The 27561-nt window shown below is 47.3% G+C and overlaps 1 protein-coding gene across 1 annotated transcript; it reads left to right on the forward strand.

The window, feature by feature from the left end:
- Positions 1-150: 150 nt before the first annotated feature.
- Positions 151-26751, forward strand: LOC306978022 (uncharacterized protein; the record flags this gene model as incomplete). Its single annotated transcript, XM_079576480.1, has 6 exons — positions 151-156; positions 14621-15118; positions 19102-19404; positions 22948-23022; positions 23064-23138; positions 26030-26751. 6 exons carry the CDS (start codon positions 151-153, stop codon positions 26666-26668), a joined length of 1596 nt encoding a protein of 531 aa, XP_079432606.1. The 3' UTR covers positions 26669-26751.
- Positions 26752-27561: the final 810 nt, after the last annotated feature.

Genomic DNA, 27561 nt, shown 5'->3' on the forward strand with positions numbered 1-27561 from the left:
CAGGTCAGACAAAGAGCGGGTCAGAAGCTCCTTATGAGAGACCCCCAGGCCCGGTTAGAACCCTGAGGCCGACCTTCTGTGGACCCACCACCTGCAGGGGGCGCCATCGGGGCTGGAGCTGCTCCAACAGCTGCCCCCAAGTGGGAGAAAATGGAGGTAGGGGTGGAGGGATGGAGGGGTGGTTAAATGGAATGAAAAAACGTCCTCATAAAACACCAGCAAAGAATCAAAACCCTGAGCAGAAAAACATCACATGAAGATTTTAGGAAAAGGGAAGTTTATGGAACCTTTTTGTGAAGAGTTTTATCAGGAACAGATGAAACTGTTTGTAGAGTTTTGTTTTGAGTCTCAGTAGAACAACAGTCGGTAACAGAGCAGCTCCTCAGAGACGTTCAGGAGGTTCTTCTGCTCCTCATCGTTCAGAGGCAGAATAATTCACATGATTCTGCTCCAAACAGACTCACGTTAACGACTCAGAATAAAGACAAATGAACCTTTTCAAACAGATGAATGTAAATGAACGGATTAAAGTGGGTCATGTTGAACCTCAGAGTCTTAAAAAACGATCGAGAAACAGAAAAGAAAAGGCACTGATACAATTCTAACTAGTCACAAACAACATTTACATTCAGCCCTTTCCGAAACCGCCTTTTTACATCTGGATTCTGCTCGATTTAGATTCACAGTAACAGAAATCAAATGTGCAGGATTCAAACTGAAACAAATCAACAGGAAACAGAGTCAGAGACAAAATGTGGAGAGAAAAGTGCGGTTTCAGCTCCAGCAGAGAAAACACGAGTCCGTAACTTCAGTTTGAACATGTGGCTCAGACCGAGGGGGAAAACTGTCTTAAAGTAATCAGGTTAAATTCAAACATTCTGAAACGTAAAGTTAAAGACGGAGAAAGAAGAGCCTGAAACAAAAGTGAGAAAGAAAAAAGTCACAGTTAAAGCTCCTTCCACACAGAGAAAAGTCACCAAATAACAACACTCGCAATGAAAAGAGTTGATATGAAAATAATAAAAATAATAAGAATAATAAGAATAAAAACAATAATAGTAATAAAAATAAGAACGTCAGATAGAAAAAACACTCCAGATGAAGTCGGAGCTGGAGCCGACCCTGCAGCTGTTCTTATCCTGTAAGCTCCGCCCCCGTCACCTGGACACCTGTAAGCTCCGCCCCTGACGACGTCCTTATCTCCAAATGGAAAAGTTGATTTATTTCCATAATTCCATTCAAAACATTGAACTTCCGTAGATTATAGATTATTCAGATTCAGGGCCCAAAACCTCAACCATTTCATGTATTTAAGTGTTTATTTGTTACAGAATTCAGGCTTCCACTAGCATGTGGTACTGAGGCCTCAGCCTTTGACACTGAGGCATCAGCCTGTGGTATTGAAGCATCAGCCTGTGGTATTGAAGCATCAGCCTGTGGTATTGAAGCATCAGCCTGTGGTATTGAAGCATCAGCCTGTGGTATTGAAGCATCAGCCTGTGGTATTGAAGCATCAGCCTGTGGTATTGAAGCATCAGCCTGTGACACTGAGGCATCAGCCTGTGACACTGAGGCATCAGCCTGTGGTATTGAGGCATCAGCCTGTGGTATTGAGGCATCAGCCTGTGGTATTGAGGCATCAGCCTGTGGTATTGAAGCATCAGCCTGTGGTACTGAGGCATCAGCCTGTGGTACTGAGGCATCAGTCTGTGGTATTGAGGCATCAGCCTGTGGTATTGAGGCCTCAGCCTGTGGTATTGAAGCATCAGCCTGTGGTATTGAGGCATCAGCCTGTGGTATTGAAGCATCAGCCTGTGGTATTGAGGCATCAGCCTGTGGTATTGAAGCATCAGCCTGTGGTATTGAAGCATCAGCCTGTGGTATTGAAGCATCAGCCTGTGGTATTGAGGCATCAGCCTGTGGTATTGAAGCATCAGCCTGTGGTATTGAAGCATCAGCCTGTGGTATTGAAGCATCAGCCTGTGGTATTGAAGCATCAGCCTGTGGTATTGAAGCATCAGCCTGTGGTATTGAGGCATCAGCCTGTGGTATTGAAGCATCAGCCTGTGGTATTGAAGCATCAGCCTGTGACACTGAAGCATCAGCCTGTGGTATTGAAGCATCAGCCTGTGGTATTGAAGCATCAGTCTGTGGTATTGAGGCATCAGCCTGTGGTATTGAAGCATCAGCCTGTGGTATTGAAGCATCAGTCTGTGGTATTGAGGCATCAGCCTGTGGTATTGAAGCATCAGCCTGTGGTATTGAAGCATCAGCCTGTGGTATTGAAGCATCAGCCTGTGACACTGAGGCATCAGCCTGTGGTATTGAAGCATCAGTCTGTGGTATTGAAGCCTCAGCCTGTGGTATTGAAGCATCAGCCTGTGGTATTGAAGCATCAGCCTGTGGTATTGAAGCATCAGCCTGTTTTTATTTTATTTTATTTATTTTATTTATTTTATTTATTTTATTTATTTTATTTATTTTATTTATTTTATTTATTTATTTTATTTATTTTATTCATTTTATTCATTTTATTCATTTTATTCATTTTATTCATTTTATTCATTTTATTCATTTTATTTATTAGAGCAGGGACAGTCACCTCAAAGGGAGAGATGCTGTACCAGGTTGTAGCACTTCCACTGGGCAGACTGAAATATTAACACAGAATGATACATTTCCCCAAAACAACATTAACTCTGTGGCGTTGCCAGAGCGTCATGGAAGCCCAGATCTCCTTGATGTTTGGTGTCAGCTCTTCTTTGTGTTTGGTCTGGTGTCCCTCAGTTTCCTCGTGATTAAACCCCATAGATTCTCAGTGAGGTTTAGGTCAGTCACTGTGATGGGCATCAGACCAGGGTTTGGTGCTTCTGGCGGTATGAGCAGGGCCAGGTCCTGCATCTCCATACAGATCCTCAGCAGAAGCAGAGTTTACCAACACCTGCTCTGGACATTGACCCAGCTTCCTACGTTTGCTCAGGCTCATGTTTGACCTGAGGAACCCCACAGTTGTAGAACATCTCCCGGATGTTTTTGAAGCTGTGACTCCGCCTCGTTTCGCTCTTTCTGGATCTCAGATTCATGAATCTTCTCTGTTTGGTAATCCAGCTCTTCTGCTGGTGCATCTTCTCCCGACACAGACTTTCCATTGATCTGCTTGGACACTCTGTGAACATCCTCCTGAGTCATGAACTTCTGTGGCTCATCCTGTGGAGGGTCTCAGTCTGAGTCCTGTGGAGGGTCTTCAGTCTGAGTCCTGTGGAGGGTCTTCAGTCTGAGTCCTATGGAGGATCTTCAGTCTGAGTCCTATGGAGGGTCTCAGTCTGAGTCCTGTGGAGGGTCTTCAGTCTAAGTCCTGTGGAGGGTCTTCAGTCTGAGTCCTGTGGAGGGTCTTCAGTCTGAGTCCTGTGGAGGGTCTTCAGTCTGAGTCCTGTGGAGGGTCTCAGTCTGAGTCCTGTGGAGGGTCTTCAGTCTGAGTCCTGTGGAGGGTCTTCAGTCTGAGTCCTGTGGAGGGTCTTCAGTCTGAGTCCTGTGGAGGGTCTCAGTGAGGGTCTCAGTCTGAGTCCTGTGGAGGGTCTTCAGTCTGAGTCCTGTGGAGGGTCTTCAGTCTGAGTCCTCTGGAGGGTCTCAGTCTGAGTCCTGTGGAGGGTCTTCAGTCTGAGTCCTGTGGAGGGTCTTCAGTCTGAGTCCTCTGGAGGGTCTCAGTCTGAGTCCTCTGGAGGGTCTCAGTCTGAGTCCTGTGGAGGGTCTTCAGTCTGAGTCCTGTGGAGGGTCTTCAGTCTGAGTCCTGTGGAGGGTCTCAGTCTGAGTCCTGTGGAGGGTCTTCAGTCTGAGTCCTGAGTCGTGTGTGTGAAAGTTTATTTCATTTTGTCATTTCATTTTAATGAATCTTTTTTTAAGGTAATGCAACATAAAATAAAGCAACAAACAAACAAACAAACAAAACATTCCATGAAAAGAAGAACAGGAGTTGGATGAAGAAAAAGACGTAGAAACTAAATGGCCGAACCGATGTAAAAAACAACAAAAAACAAAAACAAATAGGTCAGAACAGGCCCAAACCTGCTAAACCAGCATAAACCAGCATAAACCAGCATAAACCAGCTCTAAACCAGCATAAACCAGCATAAACCAGCATAAACCAGCATAAACCAGCATAAACCAGCTCTAAACCAGCATAAACCAGCATAAACCAGCCCTAAACCAGCATAAACCAGCCCTAAACCAGCATAAACCAGCATAAACCAGCATAAACCAGCCCTAAACCAGCATAAACCAGCCCTAAACCAGCATAAACCAGCATAAACCAGCCCTAAACCAGCATAAACCAGCATAAACCAGCCCTAAACCAGCATAAACCAGCATAAACCAGCCCTAAACCAGAATAAACCAGCATAAACCAGCCCTAAACCAGAATAAACCAGCATAAACCAGCATAAACCAGCATAAACCAGCCCTAAACCAGCATAAACCAGCCCTAAACCAGCATAAACCAGCATAAACCAGCATAAACCAGCATAAACCAGCATAAACCAGCATAAACCAGCATAAACCAGCATAAACCAGCATAAACCAGCCCTAAACCAGCATAAACCAGCATAAACCAGCCCTAAACCAGCATAAACCAGCATAAACCAGCATAAACCAGCTCTAAACCAGCATAAACCAGCATAAACCAGCTCTAAACCAGCATAAACCAGCCCTAAACCAGCACAAACCAGCATAAACCAGCATAAACCAGCTCTAAACCAGCATAAACCAGCCCTAAACCAGCATAAACCTGCCCTAAACCAGCATAAACCAGCATAAACCAGCATAAACCAGCATAAACCTGCCCTAAACCAGCATAAACCTGCCCTAAACCAGCATAAACCAGCATAAACCAGCCCTAAACCAGCATAAACCAGCATAAACCAGCCCTAAACCAGCATAAACCAGCATAAACCAGCATAAACCAGCATAAACCAGCTCTAAACCAGCATAAACCAGCATAAACCAGCATAAACCTGCCCTAAACCAGCATAAACCTGCCCTAAACCAGCATAAACCTGCCCTAAACCAGCATAAACCAGCATAAACCAGCATAAACCAGCATAAACCTGCCCTAAACCAGCATAAACCAGCATAAACCTGCCCTAAACCAGCATAAACCAGCCCTAAACCAGCATAAACCAGCCCTAAACCAGCATAAACCAGCATAAACCAGCATAAACCAGCATAAACCAGCATAAACCAGCATAAACCAGCCCTAAACCAGAATAAACCAGCATAAACCAGCATAAACCAGCATAAACCAGCCCTAAACCAGCATAAACCAGCATAAACCAGCATAAACCAGCATAAACCAGCTCTAAACCAGCATAAACCAGCATAAACCAGCATAAACCAGCCCTAAACCAGCATAAACCAGCATAAACCAGCATAAACCAGCATAAACCAGCATAAACCAGCATAAACCAGCCCTAAACCAGCATAAACCAGCATAAACCAGCATAAACCAGCTCTAAACCAGCATAAACCAGCATAAACCAGCATAAACCAGCTCTAAACCAGCATAAACCAGCATAAACCAGCATAAACCAGCATAAACCAGCATAAACCAGCCCTAAACCAGCATAAACCAGCATAAACCAGCATAAACCAGCATAAACCAGCATAAACCAGCATAAACCAGCATAAACCAGCCCTAAACCAGCATAAACCAGCCCTAAACCAGCATAAACCAGCATAAACCAGCCCTAAACCAGCATAAACCAGCATAAACCAGCATAAACCAGCCCTAAACCAGCATAAACCAGCTCTAAACCAGCATAAACCAGCATAAACCAGCATAAACCAGCTTAAACCAGCATAAACCAGCATAAACCAGCATAAACCAGCATAAACCAGCATAAACCAGCATAAACCAGCATAAACCAGCTCTAAACCAGCATAAACCAGCATAAACCAGCATAAACCAGCATAAACCAGCATAAACCAGCCCTAAACCAGCATAAACCAGCATAAACCAGCATAAACCAACATAAACCAGCATAAACCAGCATAAACCAGCATAAACCAGCATAAACCAGCATAAACCAGCCCTAAACCAGCATAAACCAGCCCTAAACCAGCATAAACCAGCATAAACCAGCATAAACCAGCCCTAAACCAGCATAAACCAGCATAAACCAGCCCTAAACCAGCATAAACCAGCCCTAAACCAGCATAAACCAGCATAAACCAGCCCTAAACCAGCATAAACCAGCATAAACCAGCTCTAAACCAGCATAAACCAGCATAAACCAGCCCTAAACCAGCATAAACCAGCTCTAAACCAGCATAAACCAGCATAAACCAGCATAAACCAGCATAAACCAGCATAAACCAGCATAAACCAGCATAAACCAGCCCTAAACCAGCATAAACCAGCATAAACCAGCATAAACCAGCATAAACCAGCTCTAAACCAGCATAAACCAGCATAAACCAGCTCTAAACCAGCATAAACCAGCATAAACCAGCTCTAAACCAGCATAAACCAGCATAAACCAGCCCTAAACCAGCATAAACCAGCCCTAAACCAGCATAAACCAGCATAAACCAGCATAAACCAGCATAAACCAGCCCTAAACCAGCATAAACCAGCATAAACCAGCCCTAAACCAGCATAAACCAGCCCTAAACCAGCATAAACCAGCATAAACCAGCATAAACCAGCATAAACCAGCCCTAAACCAGCATAAACCAGCATAAACCAGCATAAACCAGCATAAACCAGCATAAACCAGCATAAACCAGCATAAACCAGCATAAACCAGCCCTAAACCAGCATAAACCAGCCCTAAACCAGCATAAACCAGCCCTAAACCAGCATAAACCAGCATAAACCATCATAAACCAGCCCTAAACCAGCATAAACCAGCATAAACCAGCATAAACCAGCATAAACCAGCTCTAAACCAGCATAAACCAGCATAAACCAGCCCTAAACCAGCATAAACCTGCATAAACCAGCATAAACCAGCACAAACCAGCCCTAAACCAGCATAAACCAGCATAAACCAGCATAAACCAGCATAAACCTGCCCTAAACCAGCATAAACCAACCCTAAACCAGCATAAACCAGCATAAACCAGCATAAACCAGCATAAACCAGCATAAACCAGCATAAACCAGCATAAACCAGCTCTAAACCAGCATAAACCAGCATAAACCAGCCCTAAACCAGCATAAACCAGCATAAACCAGCATAAACCAGCATAAACCAGCCCTAAACCAGCTCTAAACCAGCATAAACCAGCATAAACCAGCATAAACCAGCTCTAAACCAGCATAAACCAGCCCTAAACCAGAATAAACCAGCATAAACCAGCCCTAAACCAGCCCTAAACCAGCTCTAAACCAGCATAAACCAGCATAAACCAGCATAAACCAGCCCTAAACCAGAATAAACCAGCATAAACCAGCATAAACCAGCCCTAAACCAGCTCTAAACCAGCATAAACCAGCATAAACCAGCATAAACCAGCATAAACCAGCCCTAAACCAGCATAAACCAGCATAAACCAGCATAAACCAGCATAAACCAGCATAAACCAGCATAAACCAGCTCTAAACCAGCATAAACCAGCATAAACCAGCCCTAAACCAGCATAAACCAGCATAAACCAGCATAAACCAGCATAAACCAGCATAAACCAGCATAAACCAGCTCTAAACCAGCATAAACCAGCATAAACCAGCCCTAAACCAGCATAAACCAGCATAAACCAGCATAAACCAGCATAAACCAGCATAAACCAGCATAAACCAGCATAAACCAGCCCTAACTAGTCCAAACTAACCTATACTAGTTCAAACTGGACATTTTGAGTTTCACAAAGTGACTTCTATAGAAAAAGTTTCCTCCAGTCAAACTCCAGATGAAAGTGTTGTTGTGTTGTTGTGTTGTTAGCCTTGTTAGCGTTGTTAGCGTTGTTAGCGTTGTTAGCGTTGTTAGCGTTGTTAGCGTTGTTAGCGTTGTTAGGGTCAAAGGTCAGCCCTCTCTCTCTCTCTCTCTCCCCCGGGCGTTTCGTCAGTGTTTTCTTCAGCCCTGTGACCTGCAGGACCTCAGGGACCAATCAGCCGCCGCGGTCCGGTCACATGTCCTCAGGGGGACGAGGTAATGGCGAGGTAATGATGTCTCCATGGACCAATCAGGACGCTCCGCTAGGGCTCGTTAACGAGGAACACAAACTTTCAGGAAGTTTTAGTTTGACAGAGGTTTCAGACAAAGTTCAGACACGAGTATTTCTCTGATCAAAGTCACAGGAAAGTATACAGTACAAAGTATACACTGTGTACTTTATACTGTATACTTTATACAGTATTTACTTTATACAGTAGCCTATAGAGTATGTACTGTATACTTTATACTGTATATACTTTGTACTGTATATTTTATACTGAATACTTCAAACAGTATAGACTTTATACTTTATACTGTATACTTTATACTGTATACTTTATACTGAATACTTTATACTGTATACTTTATACTGAATACTTTATACTGAATACTTTATACTGAATACTTTATACTGAATACTTTATACTGAATACTTCAAACAGTATAGACTTTATACTTTATACTGTATACTTTATACTGAATACTTCATACAGTATAGACTTTATACTTTATACTGTATACTTTATACTGAATACTTCATACAGTATAGACTTTATACTTTATACTGTATACTTTATACTGTATACTTCATACTGAATACTTTATACTGAATACTTCATACAGTATAGACTTTATACTTTATACTGTATACTTTATACTTTATACTGTATACTTTATACTGAATACTTCATACAGTATAGACTTTATACTTTATACTGAATACTTCATACAGTATAGACTTTATACTTTATACTGTATACTTTATACTTTATACTGTATACTTTATACTGTATACTTTATACTTTATACTGTATACTGTATACTTTATACTGAATACTTCATACAGTATAGACTTTATACTTTATACTGTATACTTTATACTGTATACTTTATACTGTATACTTTATACTGTATACTTTATACTGTATACTTTATACTGAATACTTCATACAGTATAGACTTTATACTTTATACTGAATACTTTATACTGAATACTTCATACAGTATAGACTTTATACTTTATACTGTATACTTTATACTGTATACTTTATACAGTATATACTTCATAGAGTAAAGTTTAAAGTTTCCATGATGATTCTGGTTGAAGACGTTGACCTCTGACCTGCGCTGTGATTGGCTGAGAGGTCACACGCTGCGCTGTGATTGGCTGAGAGACGACATATAGGACGTTCATGGACGAGCTTCTCCTGGATCTGTGAGGCGACACCACAGATCCTCCACGCCTGAACCAGCCTCATTTGAAAGCTAAGACCTCCAAACCGCTTTCCTGTTTTTCCCTTTTGTGTTTCGTTAGCGTCGGTCACATGACTCTGAGGAGACTCTTTCCTCTCGTTTCCAGAGGGTTTTAGATTTGGGTAAAGCCTGACTCCTGTATGATCAGCCTCTCTGTGCCGCGGTAACGCCTCATTTGAAAGCTAAGGCCTTTTCCTTGTGCTGTTTTCATGCAGTGTCGTCTCTTTTGGGCCGTTTGTTGTTGTGTCTTCATTCGTGTCTCCTTTAGATTTGGGTAAAGCCTGGAACATGTGGTCGGGTTTGTTGCTGTTTCTAAATCTGAAACTTTAAAGTCGTCACAGTTGGTTTTGGAGTTTCCTGGGTGTTTCCAGCTCAGAAGGAAACACACTTTAATGTTTTTAATGATTTTTTATTTCCCACTCTATTAATGAACTTTTAACATTAATAGAGTTAAATGAGAGAAAATTATGGACAACACTGGCGTTTGAAGGAAGTGACTGTGAAAAGAATCATCATTTTAAGGAAGAAATGACATGAATCTACTTGTTTTAAGAGATTCCATCTAAGGCGGGGGCCAAAAATGCAAACCCAGTGCTGGTCGGGGTCGCAACAGCTTTAGCCTTTTTTATTAAGCCAATTATGATTTAGCAACTTTGTATTGTTTGCTATGATATATCTTTAAATAAACGGTACATCACCTGCACATTTTAAAGCTTCTTTTTGAGCATTTTTAAGCTAAGACTCAGACAGTTTGTGTTTTTGTAATGAATCTCATTTTGGTTCAGGGCATCAGTGACTTAGGAGACAGGTCCAGTCTCTGTGCCTGTTTAGAAAGAAATGCAAAATGTACCACAGATGTCATTTTAATGTAGTGTCGAAAGGCCCAACCAAGGACTCGAGTCGAAAATCAGCAACAAACTGGTTTTGTGCTGTTTATTTACAATTACCCTCAAATAAATATAATGAATGTACAGACTGGGCTGATCTCAGGATACACCAGTGTGGAGAAGATGGATGGATTGATGGATGGATGGATGGATGTTGCTGTAATTATTTGCATATACATTTCCATATTCTGTATTTTTAATGTAACTCTGGATCATGTGTCCTTAACAAAGAGTAAATGATTTAACATGATGTGCTTCTGATGTGAGAGAGATGGAGAGAAAAGGCTTTTAAACACAGGACAAAGAGTTCACTTTGCAGAGTCCTAAAGGTAAAGATGTAAAGGTGCTTTTTGCTGCTGCTGTGCCTTTTCCAGCACATGTTAAACAACTAAAGTTTCTCCTCGTGTTCTGACGTCTCCACCTGTTTCAGAAGCTCCTCCCTCTCAGGCGCTGCTTTTATTCTTTAGTGTCTTTGTTGAAAAAAGTTGAAAGTCGTTTGCAGAAGCTCCGCCTCTCCCTCCTCTGTCTGATGTTATTCTCACGTCCGCACGGGCCGCTATGCTAGCAGCATTGGCCTCACCGCGCGGTGCCTCATGGGAAATGTAGTTCTAGTGCAGGGGTCACCAACTTCAGCTGAGGGCCACTTTAGGAGCATTAAGTTGTTCGAGGGCGACCAGTTAAAAACAAATCCTAAAGACTTACACGTACACTGTTCACTTATAGGATATTGACCCCATATCATATTAGAATAGCTTTATTTTAACTCACACTGAGTCACAAGAACCGAAATAACTGTAATTTTAAGAATTAGATTCAAGAAAAAAGTGTTTTACACTTTAGAAAAAGTCCCAAGGGCTACTGGACACGCCCCAAAGGGTTGGTTACCCCTGTTCTAGTGTCTTCAATGCACTTTACCGGCGGGCCGCATGTAATATACATAAGAAATCTTCTCTCGGGCCACAAAAAAATACCTCACGGGCCGCATTTGGCCCCCGGGCCGCATGTCTGACACGCCTGCTCTAAGGTTTGAGTAGATCTGGTCTGGTCTTAGATGAGATAAAACCTCTGGTAGTCGTTCAGATAACTTTGTCTGATTCCAAGTGGGTTTTATTCTGGTTCCGTCGGCGCTTTCGCGTTTGTGTCTTGGATCAGTTCAAACCGACTCAAACTCAACACAGAAGAACTTTTATTCAAGCAATTTTAAGTCATTTATTTTATTTAAGATTTGAGCGAATAATCAGCGTCTTCGGCCCTCGGTTTATTTACAATAAAGAAAACTCACCTCCCCCGCCCCAAAGTAAAGCACCACGTTCATCATGGCCACACTGTAAAACCACACCGGCTCTTCAGGCTCTACAGATCTGAAGGAAAACAGGGAAACATTAACCTCTTAACTCCCACCTGAACGGATCCAGTTTGGCTTTACCCAAATCAAAAAGCTTCTTGGGGAAAAAAGCACCAAAACAGCCGCAAAAAATGAGAAGAAGGATGTAAACGCGACAAAAATGTGACAAAAAAAAAAAAAAAATTCAAATGAGCTGCTGCACAGGCCTATATAACCAAAGAGGACAGAATGCACTTGGTTTGGTCGGGGGGTCAGAGGTTAAAGAAGTGACTTTATTGTTTCAGCTCAAATCAAATGTTTTGTTTTTTCCATTTTTTTTATTTCTTGCCCCGTTTCACCCAATCTTTTATTTGTTCTGATTTTTCACAGATGTTTTTCCTTCTTGCTGATTTTCCCTATTTTTGACCCTTTAACACGATTTTTCCTTGTTTTTAGCCACATTTCCCCAAGTGTCTCACGTTTCCTGTCCTTGCAGATGAACCTGGTGCAGATCTTCCATGATTGTTCTGGTTTCTGGTTCTAGACGACACATTTTTAAGCCTCGTTCAGATGTTCAGGTAAAGAAAAGATCTGACTTTATTTTGCACATTCAGGTTTTCAGACCGAACTCTGATTTGTGAAATAAAATCAATTTTAAAATCATTCAAAAAAATCCTGAGGGCCAGAGCTTCTTAGCCTGATAAACCACACCCACCTTCTTTCTGCACGACAGAAAGTGGGTGTGGCCAGGCATGGTAGACAAGTTGTTGATTGGCGGCTAAGGCCGAACCAATCACGACCGTCAGAGAAATGAGAAGGTGACGTCACTCGCAGCACCGCTATGTTGTTAGTTATATTAACGTTAGCATTAGCCAAAAGTAATCATGGAGGAAGCAGTCCAGGATTTAGCCTGGTGTTCTCCTCCGCCTGAGTTTATATTCACTTCATATTTGTTTAATTGGACACAGCTGTCGTCACGTCCGCTAATCGCTAATTGGTTTATTTCACTGTCAATCTGTGCGCGTTAGGCCCCGCCCCTTCAAACTGCTCCCACTGCTCCATGACCAGACTCACTCCCTGCGTGGAATGCACAGGGAAGAGCCGGGCAAAGAGCTTCTGTGCTGAAGGGCCGGATTTGGCCCTCGGGCCTGACGTTGCCCGCCCCCGCCTTAAAGGGATATTTCAGGATTTTTGACACAGGGCCTTGTTTCCTCGTTATCCAGAGTGTTGTTGATTTATGGAGATATATATATTTATATATACTTTAATTCATCCAGTCCTTATATTTGAAGAGTTTAGTGGTGCTAGGCTAATGCTAGGCTAGTGCTAGGCTAGTGCATGTCTATGGTAACTAGTGGCCTGCATTAAAAACCTCCAAACGTTGCCATATCTGATTTGTAGAAGCTCCTTTGTGAATTAGCCGAGCAATAGCCCAGCACTAGCCTAACACTAGCCTAGCACTAGCCTAGCACTAGCCTAGCACTAGCCTAGCACTAGCCTAGCACTAGCCTAACACTAGCCTAGCACTAGCCCAGCACTAGCCTAGCACTAGCCCAGCACTAGCCTAGCACTAGCCTAGCACTAGCCTAGCACTAGCCTAACACTAGCCTAGCACTAGCCTAGCACTAGCCTAGCACTAGCCTAACACTAGCCTAGCACTAGCCTAACACTAGCCTAGCACTAGCCTAGCACTAGCCTAACACTGGCCTAGCACTAGCCTAACACTAGCCTAGCACTAGCCTAGCACTAGCCCAGCACTAGCCTAGCACTAGCCCAGCACTAGCCTAGCACTAGCCTAGCACTAGCCTAGCACTAGCCCAGCACTAGCCTAGCACTAGCCTAGCACTAGCCTAACACTGGCCTAGCACTAGCCTAACACTAGCCCAGCACTAGCCCAGCACTAGCCTAGCACTAGCCCAGCACTAGCCTAGCACTAGCCCAGCACTAGCATAGCACTAGCCTAACACTGGCCTAGCACTAGCCTAACACTAGCCCAGCACTAGCCTAGCACTAGCCCAGCACTAGCCTAGCACTAGCCTAACACTGGCCTAGCACTAGCCTAACACTGGCCTAGCACTAGCCTTGCACTAGCCTAACACTGGCCTAGCACTAGCCTAACACTAGCCTAACACTAGCCTAGCACTAGCCCAGCACTAGCCTAGCACTAGCCCAGCACTAGCCTAGCATTAGCCTAGCACTAGCCTAGCACTAGCCCAGCACTAGCCTAGCATTAGCCTAGCACTAGCCTAGCACTAGCCCAGCACTAGCCTAGCATTAGCTTAGCACTAGCCCAGCACTAGCCTAGCACTAGCCTAGCACTAGCCTAGCACTAGCCCAGCACTAGCCTAGCACTAGCCCAGCACTAGCCTAGCATTAGCCTAGCACTAGCCTAGCACTAGCCCAGCACTAGCCTAGCATTAGCTTAGCACTAGCCCAGCACTAGCCTAGCACTAGCCTAGCACTAGCCTAGCACTAGCCTAGCACTAGCCTAGCACTAGCCCAGCACTAGCCTAGCATTAGCTTAGCACTAGCCCAGCACTAGCCTAGCACTAGCCTAGCACTAGCCTAGCACTAGCCCAGCACTAGCCCAGCACTAGCCTAGCACTAGCCTAGCACTAGCCCAGCACTAGCCTAACACTAGCCCAGCACTAGCCTAGCACTAGCCCAGCACTAGCCTAGCACTAGCCTAACACTAGCCTAGCACTAGCCTAGCACTAGCCTAGCACTAGCCCAGCACTAGCCCAGCACTAGCCTAGCACTAGCCTAACACTAGCCTAGCACTAGCCCAGCACTAGCCTAGCACTAGCCTAACACTAGCCTAGCACTAGCCCAGCACTAGCCTAGCACTAGCCCAGCACTAGCCTAGCACTAGCCTAACACTAGCCTAGCACTAGCCTAACACTAGCCTAACACTAGCCCAGCACTACTCCTACTGATGTTTCTCCTGCTGATGTTTCTCCTCGCTCCCCCACAGAGGCGGTTCCTCCTGAGTGGCTCTGGTCCAGGCTCTGGTCCAGCCTCTGGTCCAGCCTCTGGTCCAGGCTCTGGTCCAGGCTCTGGTCCAGGCTCTGGTCCAGGCTCTGGTCCAGGCTCTGGTCCAGGCTCTGGTCCAGCCTCTGGTCCAGGCTCTGGTCCAGCCTCTGGTCCAGGCTCTGGTCCAGCCTCTGGTTCCGGCTCTGGTTCCGTGCGTCTCCAGGAGGATGACGGGTAACTCCAGCCTCCCCCCGGGGGCCCCCTTCACTCTGGGGGCCTACTCGGACCCGGGGCCGTGGAGATGGCTGTACTTCGTGCTGGTGCTGTGCGTGTTCGCTCTCATCGTGGCGTCCAACCTGCTGCTGGTGGCGGTGATCGCTCTGAAGTCCCGCCTCCACCAGCCCATGTTCGTGTTCCTCTGCAGCCTCTTCGTGAACGAGCTCCTGGGCAGCGGCGCCTTGTTCCCGTTCCTGCTGTTCCAGCTGCTGCAGGACGAGCACCGCGTCCCGCACGGGGCCTGTTTCCTGCAGGTCAGACACGCTTTCACCTTAACCTAACGTAGGCTTTAACTCATCCATAACCATATGAACACCTCCACACCACACATGGAGCCACCGTGAGCTTCCTGCAGGTCAGAGATGTGACAAGAACCCGACGACAGCCTTCGCTTTCAAACCTCTGAAAGGAAACTGAGACGTGTTCATGTGTACCTGTCTGTACCTGCAGATCTTCTGTATTTACCTGTACGCCTCCGTGTCGCTCTTCACGCTCGTTTCCTCCTCAGATCTTCTGTATTTACCTGTACGCCTCCGTGTCGCTCTTCACGCTCGTGTCTTCTCAGATCTTCTGTATTTACCTGTACGCCTCCGTGTCGCTCTTCACGCTCGTTTCTCCCTCAGATCTTCTGTATTTACCTGCCTAACACTAGCCAAGCACTAGCCTAGCATTAGCCTAGCACTAGCCTAACACTAGCACAGCACTAGCCTAGCACTAGCCTAACACTAGCCCAGCACTAGCCAAACACTAGCCTAGCACTAGCCTAACACTAGCCCAGCACTAGCCCAGCACTAGCCTAACACTAGCCTAGCACTAGCCTAACACTAGCCTAACACTAGCCTAGCACTAGCCTAACACTAGCCTAACACTAGCCTAGCACTAGCCTAGCACTAGCCTAACACTAGCCTAGCACTAGCCTAACACTAGCCCAGCACTAGCCTAGCACTAGCCTAGCACTAGCCTAACACTAGCCTAGCACTAGCCTAACACTAGCCTAACACTAGCCTAGCACTAGCCTAACACTAGCCTAGCACTAGCCTAGCACTAGCCCAGCACTAGCCTAACACTAGCCTAGCACTAGCCTAGCACTAGCCCAGCACTAGCCTAACACTAGCCTAACACTAGCCTAGCACTAGCCCAGCACTAGCCTAGCATTAGCCTAGCACTAGCCCAGCACTAGCCTAGCACTAGCCCAGCACTAGCCTAACACTAGCCTAGCACTAGCCTAGCACTAGCCTAACACTAGCCTAGCACTAGCCTAGCACTAGCCTAACACTAGCCTAGCACTAGCCTAGCACTAGCCTAACACTAGCCTAGCACTAGCCTAACACTAGCCTAACACTAGCCTAGCACTAGCCTAACACTAGCCTAGCACTAGCCTAGCACTAGCCTAACACTAGCCTAACACTAGCCTAACACTAGCCTAACACTAGCCTAGCACTAGCCTAACACTAACCTAGCACTAGCCCAATACTAGCCTAACACTAGCCTAACACTAGCCTAACACTAGCCTAGCACTAGCCTAACACTACCTGTACGCCTCCGTGTCGCTCTTCACGCTCGTTTCCTCCTCAGATCTTCTGTATTTACCTGTACGCCTCCGTGTCGCTCTTCACGCTCGTGTCTCCTCAGATCTTCTGTATTTACCTGTACGCCTCCGTGTCGCTCTTCACGCTCGTGTCTCCTCAGATCTTCTGTATTTACCTGTACGCCTCCGTGTCGCTCTTCACGCTCGTGTCTCCTCAGATCTTCTGTATTTACCTGTACGCCTCCGTGTCGCTCTTCACGCTCGTTTCCTCCTCAGATCTTCTGTATTTACCTGTACGCCTCCGTGTCGCTCTTCACGCTCGTTTCTCCCTCAGATCTTCTGTATTTACCTGTACGCCTCCGTGTCGCTCTTCACGCTCGTTTCTTCCTCAGATCTTCTGTATTTACCTGTACGCCTCCGTGTCGCTCTTCACGCTCGTTTCTCCCTCAGATCTTCTGTATTTACCTGCCTAGCACTAGCCCAGCACTAGCCTAGCACTAGCCTAGCACTAGCCCAGCACTAGCCTAGCACTAGCCTAGCACTAGCCTAACACTAGCCTAGCACTAGCCTAACACTAGCCCAGCACTAGCCTAACACTAGCCTAGCACTAGCCTAACACTAGCCTAGCACTAGCCTAACATTAGCCCAGCACTAGCCTAACACTAGCCTAGCACTAGCCTAACACTAGCCTAACACTAGCCTAACACTAGCCTAGCACTAGCCTAACACTAGCCTAGCACTAGCCTAACACTAGCCTAGCACTAGCCTAGCACTAGCCCAGCACTAGCCTAACACTAGCCTAACACTAGCCTAGCACTAGCCCAGCACTAGCCTAGCATTAGCCTAGCACTAGCCCAGCACTAGCCTAGCACTAGCCTAGCACTAGCCCAGCACTAGCCTAGCACTAGCCTAGCACTAGCCAAACACTAGCCTAGCACTAGCCTAACACTAGCCCAGCACTAGCCCAGCACTAGCCTAACACTAGCCTAGCACTAGCCCAGCACTAGCCAAACACTAGCCTAGCACTAGCCTAACACTAGCCTAGCACTAGCCCAGCACTAGCCAAACACTAGCCTAGCACTAGCCTAACACTAGCCTAACACTAGCCTAGCACTAGCCTAACACTACCTGTACGCCTCCGTGTCGCTCTTCATGCTCGTGTCTTCTCAGATCTCCTGTATTTACCTGTACGCCTCCGTGTCGCTCTTCACGCTCGTTTCTTCCTGAGATCTTCTGTATTTACCTGTACGCCTCCGTGGCGCTCTTCACGCTCGTGTCTCCCTCAGATCTTCTGTATTTACCTGTACGCCTCCGTGTCGCTCTTCACGCTCGTGTCTCCCTCAGATCTTCTGTATTTACCTGTACGCCTCCGTGTCGCTCTTCACGCTCGTTTCTTCCTGAGATCTTCTGTATTTACCTGTACGCCTCCGTGTCGCTCTTCACGCTCGTTTCTCCCTCAGATCTTCTGTATTTACCTGTACGCCTCCGTGTCGCTCTTCACTCTCGTTTCTCCCTCAGATCTTCTGTATTTACCTGTTCGCCTCCGTGTCGCTCTTCACGCTCGTTTCTCCTCAGATTTTCTGTATTAACCTGTACGGGCGGACTGGCCACATGTCCACTCTGGAAGAGCACAGAGGGGCCACTGGCTCTAGGGCCCCCCATCTGGCCCCTCAATTTTCTCCTTACCTCCCGCCTTAAAGTGATAGTCTGTAAGTTTGTGAGGAGAGTGAAAGTAAACTCCTCCCTTCTTGGACCAGAAAACCCTTCTTTTTTGTTAGTTTGCAAAATGAGGAGGAACAGAATTTTAAAAAGTAAACCATCAAGCCCCTCCCCCTCCCTCCTGATTGGACCCGACAGGCTGGTTCACAGGAAAAGCTCGTCTCATTGGTCGACACGGGAGGAGACTTGACTCTGATTAGCTGCTGAAATCTGGGAAGTGCAACCTGTGAAAACTTTACAAAACCAGGCGGTCCATTTTGCACACAGACTATCACTTTAACTGAGCTTTACCCAAATCCAAAAGCTTAAAAGAAAAGCAGCAAAAACTATGATGAAAACGGAACAAAAATGTGCCGGAAGAGCGACAAAAAACACAACAAGAAAGAAAAAAAACATGAAAAAAATTCAACGAAAACGTGATGAAAACACGGTGAAAAGCCAGAAAAAAAAGTCATGAAAAAGCCTCAAAAAGAGTGACAAAAATGCGGCGACAACATGAAAAACAGTGACAGTCACTCGCTCTCAGTTAAAGCCGAACTGGAGAAAATGCACTCAGTTAATACGGGCGGTTAGAGGTTCAAATTTGTCTTTGGGAAAGTGTGCGTTTACTCTCATTTGGGCTAGAGTCCAGGGACGTTTTTCAGTCCCAGTCCACCCCTGCCTGTACGCCTCCGTGTCGCTCTTCACGCTCGTGTCTCCTCAGATCTTCTGTATTTACCTGTACGCCTCCGTGTCGCTCTTCACGCTCGTTTCTCCTCAGATCTTCTGTATTTACCTGTACGCCTCCATGTCGCTCTTCACGCTCGTGTCTCCCTCAGATCTTCTGTATTTACCTGTACGCCTCCGTGTCGCTCTTCACGCTCGTTTCTCCCTCAGATCTTCTGTATTTACCTGTACGCCTCCGTGGCGCTCTTCACGCTCGTGTCTCCTCAGATCTTCTGTATTTACCTGTACGCCTCCGTGTCGCTCTTCACGCTCGTGTCTCCTCAGATCTTCTGTATTTACCTGTACGCCTCCGTGTCGCTCTTCACTCTCGTGTCTCCTCAGATCTTCTATATTTACCTGTACGCCTCCGTGTCGCTCTTCACGCTCGTGTCTCCTCAGATCTTCTGTATTTACCTGTACGCCTCCGTGTCGCTCTTCACTCTCGTGTCTCCTCAGATCTTCTATATTTACCTGTACGCCTCCGTGTCGCTCTTCACTCTCGTGTCTCCTCAGATCTTCTGTATTTACCTGTACGCCTCCGTGTCGCTCTTCACGCTCGTTTCTCCCTCAGATCTTCTGTATTTACCTGTACGCCTCCGTGTCGCTCTTCACTCTCGTTTCTTCCTCAGATCTTCTGTATTTACCTGTACGCCTCCGTGTCGCTCTTCACGCTCGTTTCTCTCCTCAGATCTTCTGTATTTACCTGTACGCCTCCGTGTCGCTCTTCACGCTCGTTTCTCCCTCAGATCTTCTGTATTTACCTGTACGCCTCCGTGTCGCTCTTCACTCTCGTTTCTTCCTCAGATCTTCTGTATTTACCTGTACGCCTCCGTGTCGCTCTTCACGCTCGTTTCTCTCCTCAGATCTTCTGTATTTACCTGTACGCCTCCGTGTCGCTCTTCACGCTCGTTTCTCCCTCAGATCTTCTGTATTTACCTGCCTAACACTAGCCCAGCACTAGCGTAGCACTAGCCTAGCACTAGCCCAGCACTAGCCTAGCACTAGCCCAGCACTAGCCTAACACTAGCCTAGCACTAGCCCAGCACTAGCCAAACACTAGCCTAGCACTAGCCTAACACTAGCCTAACACTAGCCTAGCACTAGCCTAACACTAGCCTAGCAATAGCCTAACACTAGCCTAACACTAGCCTAACACTAGCCTAGCACTAGCCCAGCACTAGCCTAGCACTAGCCTAACACTAGCCTAACACTAGCCTAACACTAGCCTAGCACTAGCCTAACACTAGCCTAGCACTAGCCTAACACTAGCCTAGCACTAGCCTAACACTAGCCTAGCACTAGCCTAGCACTAGCCTAACACTAGCCTAACACTAGCCTAGCACTAGCCCAGCACTAGCCTAGCATTAGCCTAGCACTAGCCCAGCACTAGCCTAGCACTAGCCCAGCACTAGCCTAACACTAGCCTAGCACTAGCCCAGCACTAGCCAAACACTAGCCTAGCACTAGCCTAACACTAGCCTAGCACTAGCCTAACACTAGCCTAACACTAGCCTAGCACTAGCCTAACACTAGCCTAGCACTAGCCTAACACTAGCCTAACACTAGCCTAGCACTAGCCTAACACTAGCCTAACACTAGCTTAACACTAGCCTAACACTAGCCTAACACTAGCCCAGCACTAGCCTAACACTAGCCTAGAACTAGCCTAACACTAGCCTAACACTAGCCTAGCACTAGCCTAACACTAGCCTAACACTAGCCTAACACTAGCCTAACACTAGCCTAGCACTAGCCTAACACTAGCCTAGCACTAGCCTAACACTAGCCTAGCACTAGCCTAACACTAGCCTAACACTAGCCCAGCACTAGCCTAGCACTAGCCCAGCACTAGCCTAACACTAGCCTAGCACTAGCCTAGCACTAGCCTAACACTAGCCTAACACTAGCCTAGCACTAGCCCAGCACTAGCCTAGCATTAGCCTAGCACTAGCCCAGCACTAGCCTAGCACTAGCCCAGCACTAGCCTAACACTAGCCTAGCACTAGCCCAGCACTAGCCAAACACTAGCCTAGCACTAGCCTAACACTAGCCTAACACTAGCCTAGCACTAGCCTAACACTAGCCTAGCAATAGCCTAACACTAGCCTAACACTAGCCTAACACTAGCCTAGCACTAGCCCAGCACTAGCCTAGCACTAGCCTAACACTAGCCTAACACTAGCCTAACACTAGCCTAGCACTAGCCTAACACTAGCCTAGCACTAGCCTAACACTAGCCTAGCACTAGCCTAACACTAGCCTAGCACTAGCCTAGCACTAGCCTAACACTAGCCTAACACTAGCCTAGCACTAGCCCAGCACTAGCCTAGCATTAGCCTAGCACTAGCCCAGCACTAGCCTAGCACTAGCCCAGCACTAGCCTAACACTAGCCTAGCACTAGCCCAGCACTAGCCAAACACTAGCCTAGCACTAGCCTAACACTAGCCTAGCACTAGCCTAACACTAGCCTAACACTAGCCTAGCACTAGCCTAACACTAGCCTAGCACTAGCCTAACACTAGCCTAACACTAGCCTAGCACTAGCCTAACACTAGCCTAACACTAGCTTAACACTAGCCTAACACTAGCCTAACACTAGCCCAGCACTAGCCTAACACTAGCCTAGAACTAGCCTAACACTAGCCTAACACTAGCCTAGCACTAGCCTAACACTAGCCTAACACTAGCCTAACACTAGCCTAACACTAGCCTAGCACTAGCCTAACACTAGCCTAGCACTAGCCTAACACTAGCCTAGCACTAGCCTAACACTAGCCTAACACTAGCCTAACACTAGCCTAGCACTAGCCTAGCACTAGCGTAACACTAGCCCAGCACTAGCTTAGCACTAGCCTAACACTAGCCTAGCACTAGCCTAACAGTAGCCTAGCACTAGCCTAACACTAGCCTAGCACTAGCCTAGCACTAGCCTAGCACTAGCCTAACAGTAGCCTAGCACTAGCCTAACACTAGCCTAACACTAGCCTAGCACTAGCCTAACACTACCTGTACGCCTCCGTGTCGCTCTTCACGCTCGTGTCTCCCTCAGATCTTCTGTATTTACCTGTACGCCTCCGTGTCGCTCTTCACTCTCGTTTCCTCCTCAGATCTTCTGTATTTACCTGCCTAACACTAGCCCAGCACTAGCCTAGCACTAGCCTAGCACTAGCCTAACACTAGCCCAGCACTAGCCTAGCACTAGCCTAACACTAGCCTAACACTAGCCTAGCACTAGCCTAGCACTAGCCTAACACTAGCCTAACACTAGCCTAGCACTAGCCTAGCACTAGCCTAACACTAGCCTAGCACTAGCCTAGCACTAGCCCAGCACTAGCCTAACACTAGCCTAGCACTAGCCTAGCACTAGCCCAGCACTAGCCTAGCACTAGCCTAACACTAGCCTAGCACTAGCCTAACACTAGCCTAGCACTAGCCTAGCACTAGCCCAGCACTAGCCTAACACTAGCCTAACACTAGCCTAACACTAGCCTAGCATTAGCCTAACACTAGCCTAGCACTAGCCTAACACTAGCCTAACACTAGCCTAACACTAGCCAAACACTAGCCTAGCACTAGCCTAGCACTAGCCCAGCACTAGCCTAACACTAGCCTAACACTAGCCTAACACTAGCCTAGCATTAGCCTAACACTAGCCTAGCACTAGCCTAGCACTAGCCTAACACTACCTGTACGCCTCCGTGTCGCTCTTCACGCTCGTGTCTCCTCAGATCTTCTGTATTTACCTGTACGCCTCCGTGTCGCTCTTCACGCTCGTGTCTCCTCAGATCTTCTGTATTTACCTGTACGCCTCCGTGTCGCTCTTCACGCTCGTGTCTCCTCAGATCTTCTGTATTTACCTGTACGCCTCCGTGTCGCTCTTCACGCTCGTTTCCTCCTCAGATCTTCTGTATTTACCTGTACGCCTCCGTGTCGCTCTTCACGCTCGTGTCTCCTCAGATCTTCTGTATTTACCTGTACGCCTCCGTGTCGCTCTTCACGCTCGTGTCTCCTCAGATCTTCTGTATTTACCTGTACGCCTCCGTGTCGCTCTTCACGCTCGTTTCTCCCTCAGATCTTCTGTATTTACCTGTACGCCTCCGTGTCGCTCTTCACGCTCGTTTCTCCCTCAGATCTTCTGTATATACCTGTACGCCTCCGTGTCGCTCTTCACGCTCGTGTCTCCCTCAGATCTTCTGTATTTACCTGTACGCCTCCGTGTCGCTCTTCACTCTCGTTTCTTCCTCAGATCTTCTGTATTTACCTGTACGCCTCCGTGTCGCTCTTCACGCTCGTGTCTCCCTCAGATCTTCTGTATTTACCTGTACGCCTCCGTGTCGCTCTTCACGCTCGTTTCATCCTCAGATCTTCTGTATTTACCTGTACGCCTCCGTGTCGCTCTTCACGCTCGTTTCTCCCTCAGATCTTCTGTATTTACCTGCCTAACACTAGCCCAGCACTAGCCTAGCATTAGCCTAGCACTAGCCTAACACTAGCCCATCACTAGCCTAGCACTAGCCTAACACTAGCCTAGCACTAGCCTAACACTAGCCTAGCACTAGCCTAGCACTAGCCTAGCACTAGCCTAACACTAGCCCAGCATTAGCCTAGCACTAGCCTAACACTAGCCTAGCACTAGCCTAACACTAGCCTAGCACTAGCCTAACACTAGCCTAGCACTAGCCTAGCACTAGCCCAGCACTAGCCTAACACTAGCCTAGCACTAGCCTAGCACTAGCCTAACACTAGCCTAGCACTAGCCCAGCACTAGCCTAACACTAGCCTAGCACTAGCCTAACACTAGCCTAACACTAGCCTAACACTATTCTAACACTAGCCTAGCACTAGCCTAGCACTAGCCTAGCACTAGCCTAACACTAGCCCAGCACTAGCCTAGCACTAGCCTAACACTAGCCTAGCACTAGCCTAACACTAGCCTAACACTAGCCTAACACTAGCCTAACACTAGCCTAGCACTAGCCTAACACTAGCCTAGCACTAGCCTAATACTAGCCTAACACTAGCCTAACACTAGCCTAGCACTAGCCTAACACTAGCCCAGCACTAGCCAAACACTAGCCTAGCACTAGCCTAACACTAGCCCAGCACTAGCCCAGCACTAGCCTAACACTAGCCTAGCACTAGCCTAACACTAGCCTAACACTAGCCTAGCACTAGCCTAACACTAGCCTAACACTAGCCTAGCACTAGCCTAACACTAGCCTAGCACTAGCCTAACACTAGCCTAGCACTAGCCTAACACTAGCCTAACACTAGCCTAACACTAGCCTAACACTAGCCTAACACTAGCCTAGCACTAGCCTAACACTAGCCTAGCACTAGCCTAATACTAGCCTAGCACTAGCCTAACACTAGCCTAGCACTAGCCTAACACTAGCCTAACACTAGCCTAACACTAGCCTAACACTAGCCTAACACTAGCCTAGCACTAGCCTAACACTAGCCTAACACTAGCCTAACACTAGCCTAACACTAGCCTAACACTAGCCTAACACTAGCCTAGCACTAGCCTAACACTAGCCTAACACTAGCCTAACACTAGCCTAACACTAGCCTAGCACTAGCCTAACACTACCTGTACGCCTCCGTGTCGCTCTTCACGCTCGTTTCTTCCTCAGATCTTCTGTATTTACCTGTACGCCTCCGTGTCGCTCTTCACGCTCGTTTCCTCCTCAGATCTTCTGTATTTACCTGTACGCCTCCGTGTCGCTCTTCACGCTCGTTTCTTCCTCAGATCTTCTGTATTTACCTGTACGCCTCCGTGTCGCTCTTCACGCTCGTTTCTCTCCTCAGATCTTCTGTATTTACCTGTACGCCTCCGTGTCGCTCTTCACGCTCGTTTCTCCCTCAGATCTTCTGTATTTACCTGTACGCCTCCGTGTCGCTCTTCACGCTCGTGTCTCCCTCAGATCTTCTGTATTTACCTGTACGCCTCCGTGTCGCTCTTCACGCTCGTTTCTCCCTCAGATCTTCTGTATTTACCTGTACGCCTCCGTGTCGCTCTTCACGCTCGTTTCTTCCTCAGATCTTCTGTAATTACCTGTACGCCTCCGTGTCGCTCTTCACGCTCGTGTCTCCCTCAGATCTTCTGTATTTACCTGTACGCCTCCGTGTCGCTCTTCACGCTCGTTTCCTCCTCAGATCTTCTGTAATTACCTGTACGCCTCCGTGTCGCTCTTCACACTAGCCTAACACTAGCCTAGCACTAGCCTAACACTAGCCTAGCACTAGCCTAACACTAGCCTAGCACTAGCCTAACACTAGCCTAACACTAGCCTAGCACTAGCCCAGCACTAGCCAAACACTAGCCTAGCACTAGCCTAACACTAGCCCAGCACTAGCCCAGCACTAGCCTAACACTAGCCTAACACTAGCCTAACACTAGCCTAGCACTAGCCTAGCACTAGCCCAGCACTAGCCTAACACTAGCCTAACACTAGCCTAACACTAGCCTAACACTAGCCTAGCACTAGCCTAACACTAGCCTAGCACTAGCCTAACACTAGCCTAGCACTAGCCTAGCACTAGCCTAACACTAGCCTAACACTAGCCTAACACTAGCCTAACACTAGCCTAGCACTAGCCTAACACTAGCCTAGCACTAGCCTAACACTAGTCTAGCACTAGCCTAGCACTAGCCTAACACTAGCCTAACACTAGCCTAAAACTAGCCTAACACTAGCCTAACACTAGCCTAGCACTAGCCTAGCACTAGCCTAACACTAGCCTAACACTAGCCTAAAACTAGCCTAACACTAGCCTAGCACTAGCCTAACACTAGCCTAGCACTAGCCTAACACTACCTGTACGCCTCCGTGTCGCTCTTCACGCTCGTTTCATCCTCAGATCTTCTGTATTTACCTGTACGCCTCCGTGTCGCTCTTCACGCTCGTTTCCTCCTCAGATCTTCTGTATTTACCTGTACGCCTCCGTGTCGCTCTTCACGCTCGTTTCTCCCTCAGATCTTCTGTATTTACCTGTACGCCTCCGTGTCGCTCTTCACGCTCGTTTCTCCCTCAGATCTTCTGTATTTACCTGTACGCCTCCGTGTCGCTCTTCACGCTCGTGTCTTCCTCAGATCTTCTGTATTTACCTGTACGCCTCCGTGTCGCTCTTCACGCTCGTGTCTTCCTCAGATCTTCTGTATTTACCTGTACGCCTCCGTGTCGCTCTTCACGCTCGTTTCTCCCTCAGATCTTCTGTATTTACCTGTACGCCTCCGTGGCGCTCTTCACGCTCGCCGCCATGGCGCTGGACCGGTACCTGGCGATCTGCCGGCCGCTGCAGTACCACTCCCTGATGACGCAGAGGCAGGTGGCGCTGCTGCTCGCCCTGGCGTGGCTGGTCCCGGCGGCGGCCATCTTGGCGCTCGTTTCCCTGAGCGCGTCGCTTCGTCTGTGCGGCTCCGTGATCCCGAAGCTTTACTGCGGGAACTACGCCGTCGTGAAGCTGGCGTGTTCCTCCACACGCGTGCACAACGTGCTCGGGCTGCTGTACGGCGCGGTGGCGCTCGTGTGCCCGCTCGTGCTCATCCTCTACACGTACGGGCGCATCTTCACCGTGTGTCTGCGCGGCACGAAGCGCACGCGACGCAAAGCGCTCGCCACCTGCGCGCCGCACCTGGCGTCCGTGCTCAGCTTCGCCTTCGGCTGCGTCTCACAGGTGGTGATGAGCCGCTTCGACGTGCGCCGCCTGCCGGGGGCGCTGCAGGCGTTTCTGTCGCTGTACTTCATCACCTGCCAGCCGCTCTTCACGCCGCTGATCTACGGGCTCAACATGGCGGAGCTGCGGCGGCGAGTGAGGGGGCTGCTGACCTTTAACCCCACCCCCTAACCGCCGCTCTTCACGCCGCTGATCTACGGGCTCAACATGGCGGAGCTGCGGCGGCGAGTGAGGGGGCTACTGACCTTTAACCCCAAGCCCTAGCCGAGCACTAGCCGAGCACTAGCCTAGCACTAGCCTAGCACTAAGCACTAGACTAGCACTAGCCGAGCACTAGCCTAGCACTAGCCGAGCACTAGCCTAGCACTAGCCGAGCACTAGCCTAGCACTAGCCGAGCACTAGCCTAGCACTAGCCGAGCACTAGCCTAGCACTAGCATTATCACCTGCCAGCCGCTCTTCACGCCGCTGATCTACGGGCTCAACATGGCGGGTTAGCGTTAGCGTTAGCTGGGGCTAACCCAAAAATGTGCTTGTAACTTCAGAGAGCTATAACTCAATGAAGGAACAATATTTTTTTAAACTTTTTTTTTTACTTGGAAGGGCTGACTGTCCTCTTTCCATATATATAAAAATATTTTTTTTTTTTACATTTTTAACCCTTTAAATTCCAACTCTCTGTCGCAAAGTCACTGTAATACATGTTCCAAAAACACAAAAGTGCATTATTTTTAACATTTTAAAAGCAAAATGGTACATTTCTGTTCTGGCTGATGTGGCCTGATGTGTGTGTAATATGACCCGAAGGATTTGTTTCTAAATTAAAACTTGTTTATGTATCGCCGTTTTTAGTAATAAATTTGCGTTAAGGGAGCTTCCACACAAAAATGTGCTTGAACATTGAGAGAGCTATAACTCAACGAAGGAACAATATTTTTTTTTAACTTTTTGGTTTCATTTTGGAGGTTGACCTCTCTTCTTGTCATACATATAAAAATAATCAAACTTTTAAATTATTAGAACCCTTTCACTGCCAACTTTCAATCGTAAAGTCACTCAAATGTA

The sequence above is a fragment of the Gobius niger genome (assembly GCF_951799975.1).
Source record: "Gobius niger genome assembly, chromosome: 1".
NCBI lineage: Eukaryota > Metazoa > Chordata > Actinopteri > Gobiiformes > Gobiidae > Gobius > Gobius niger.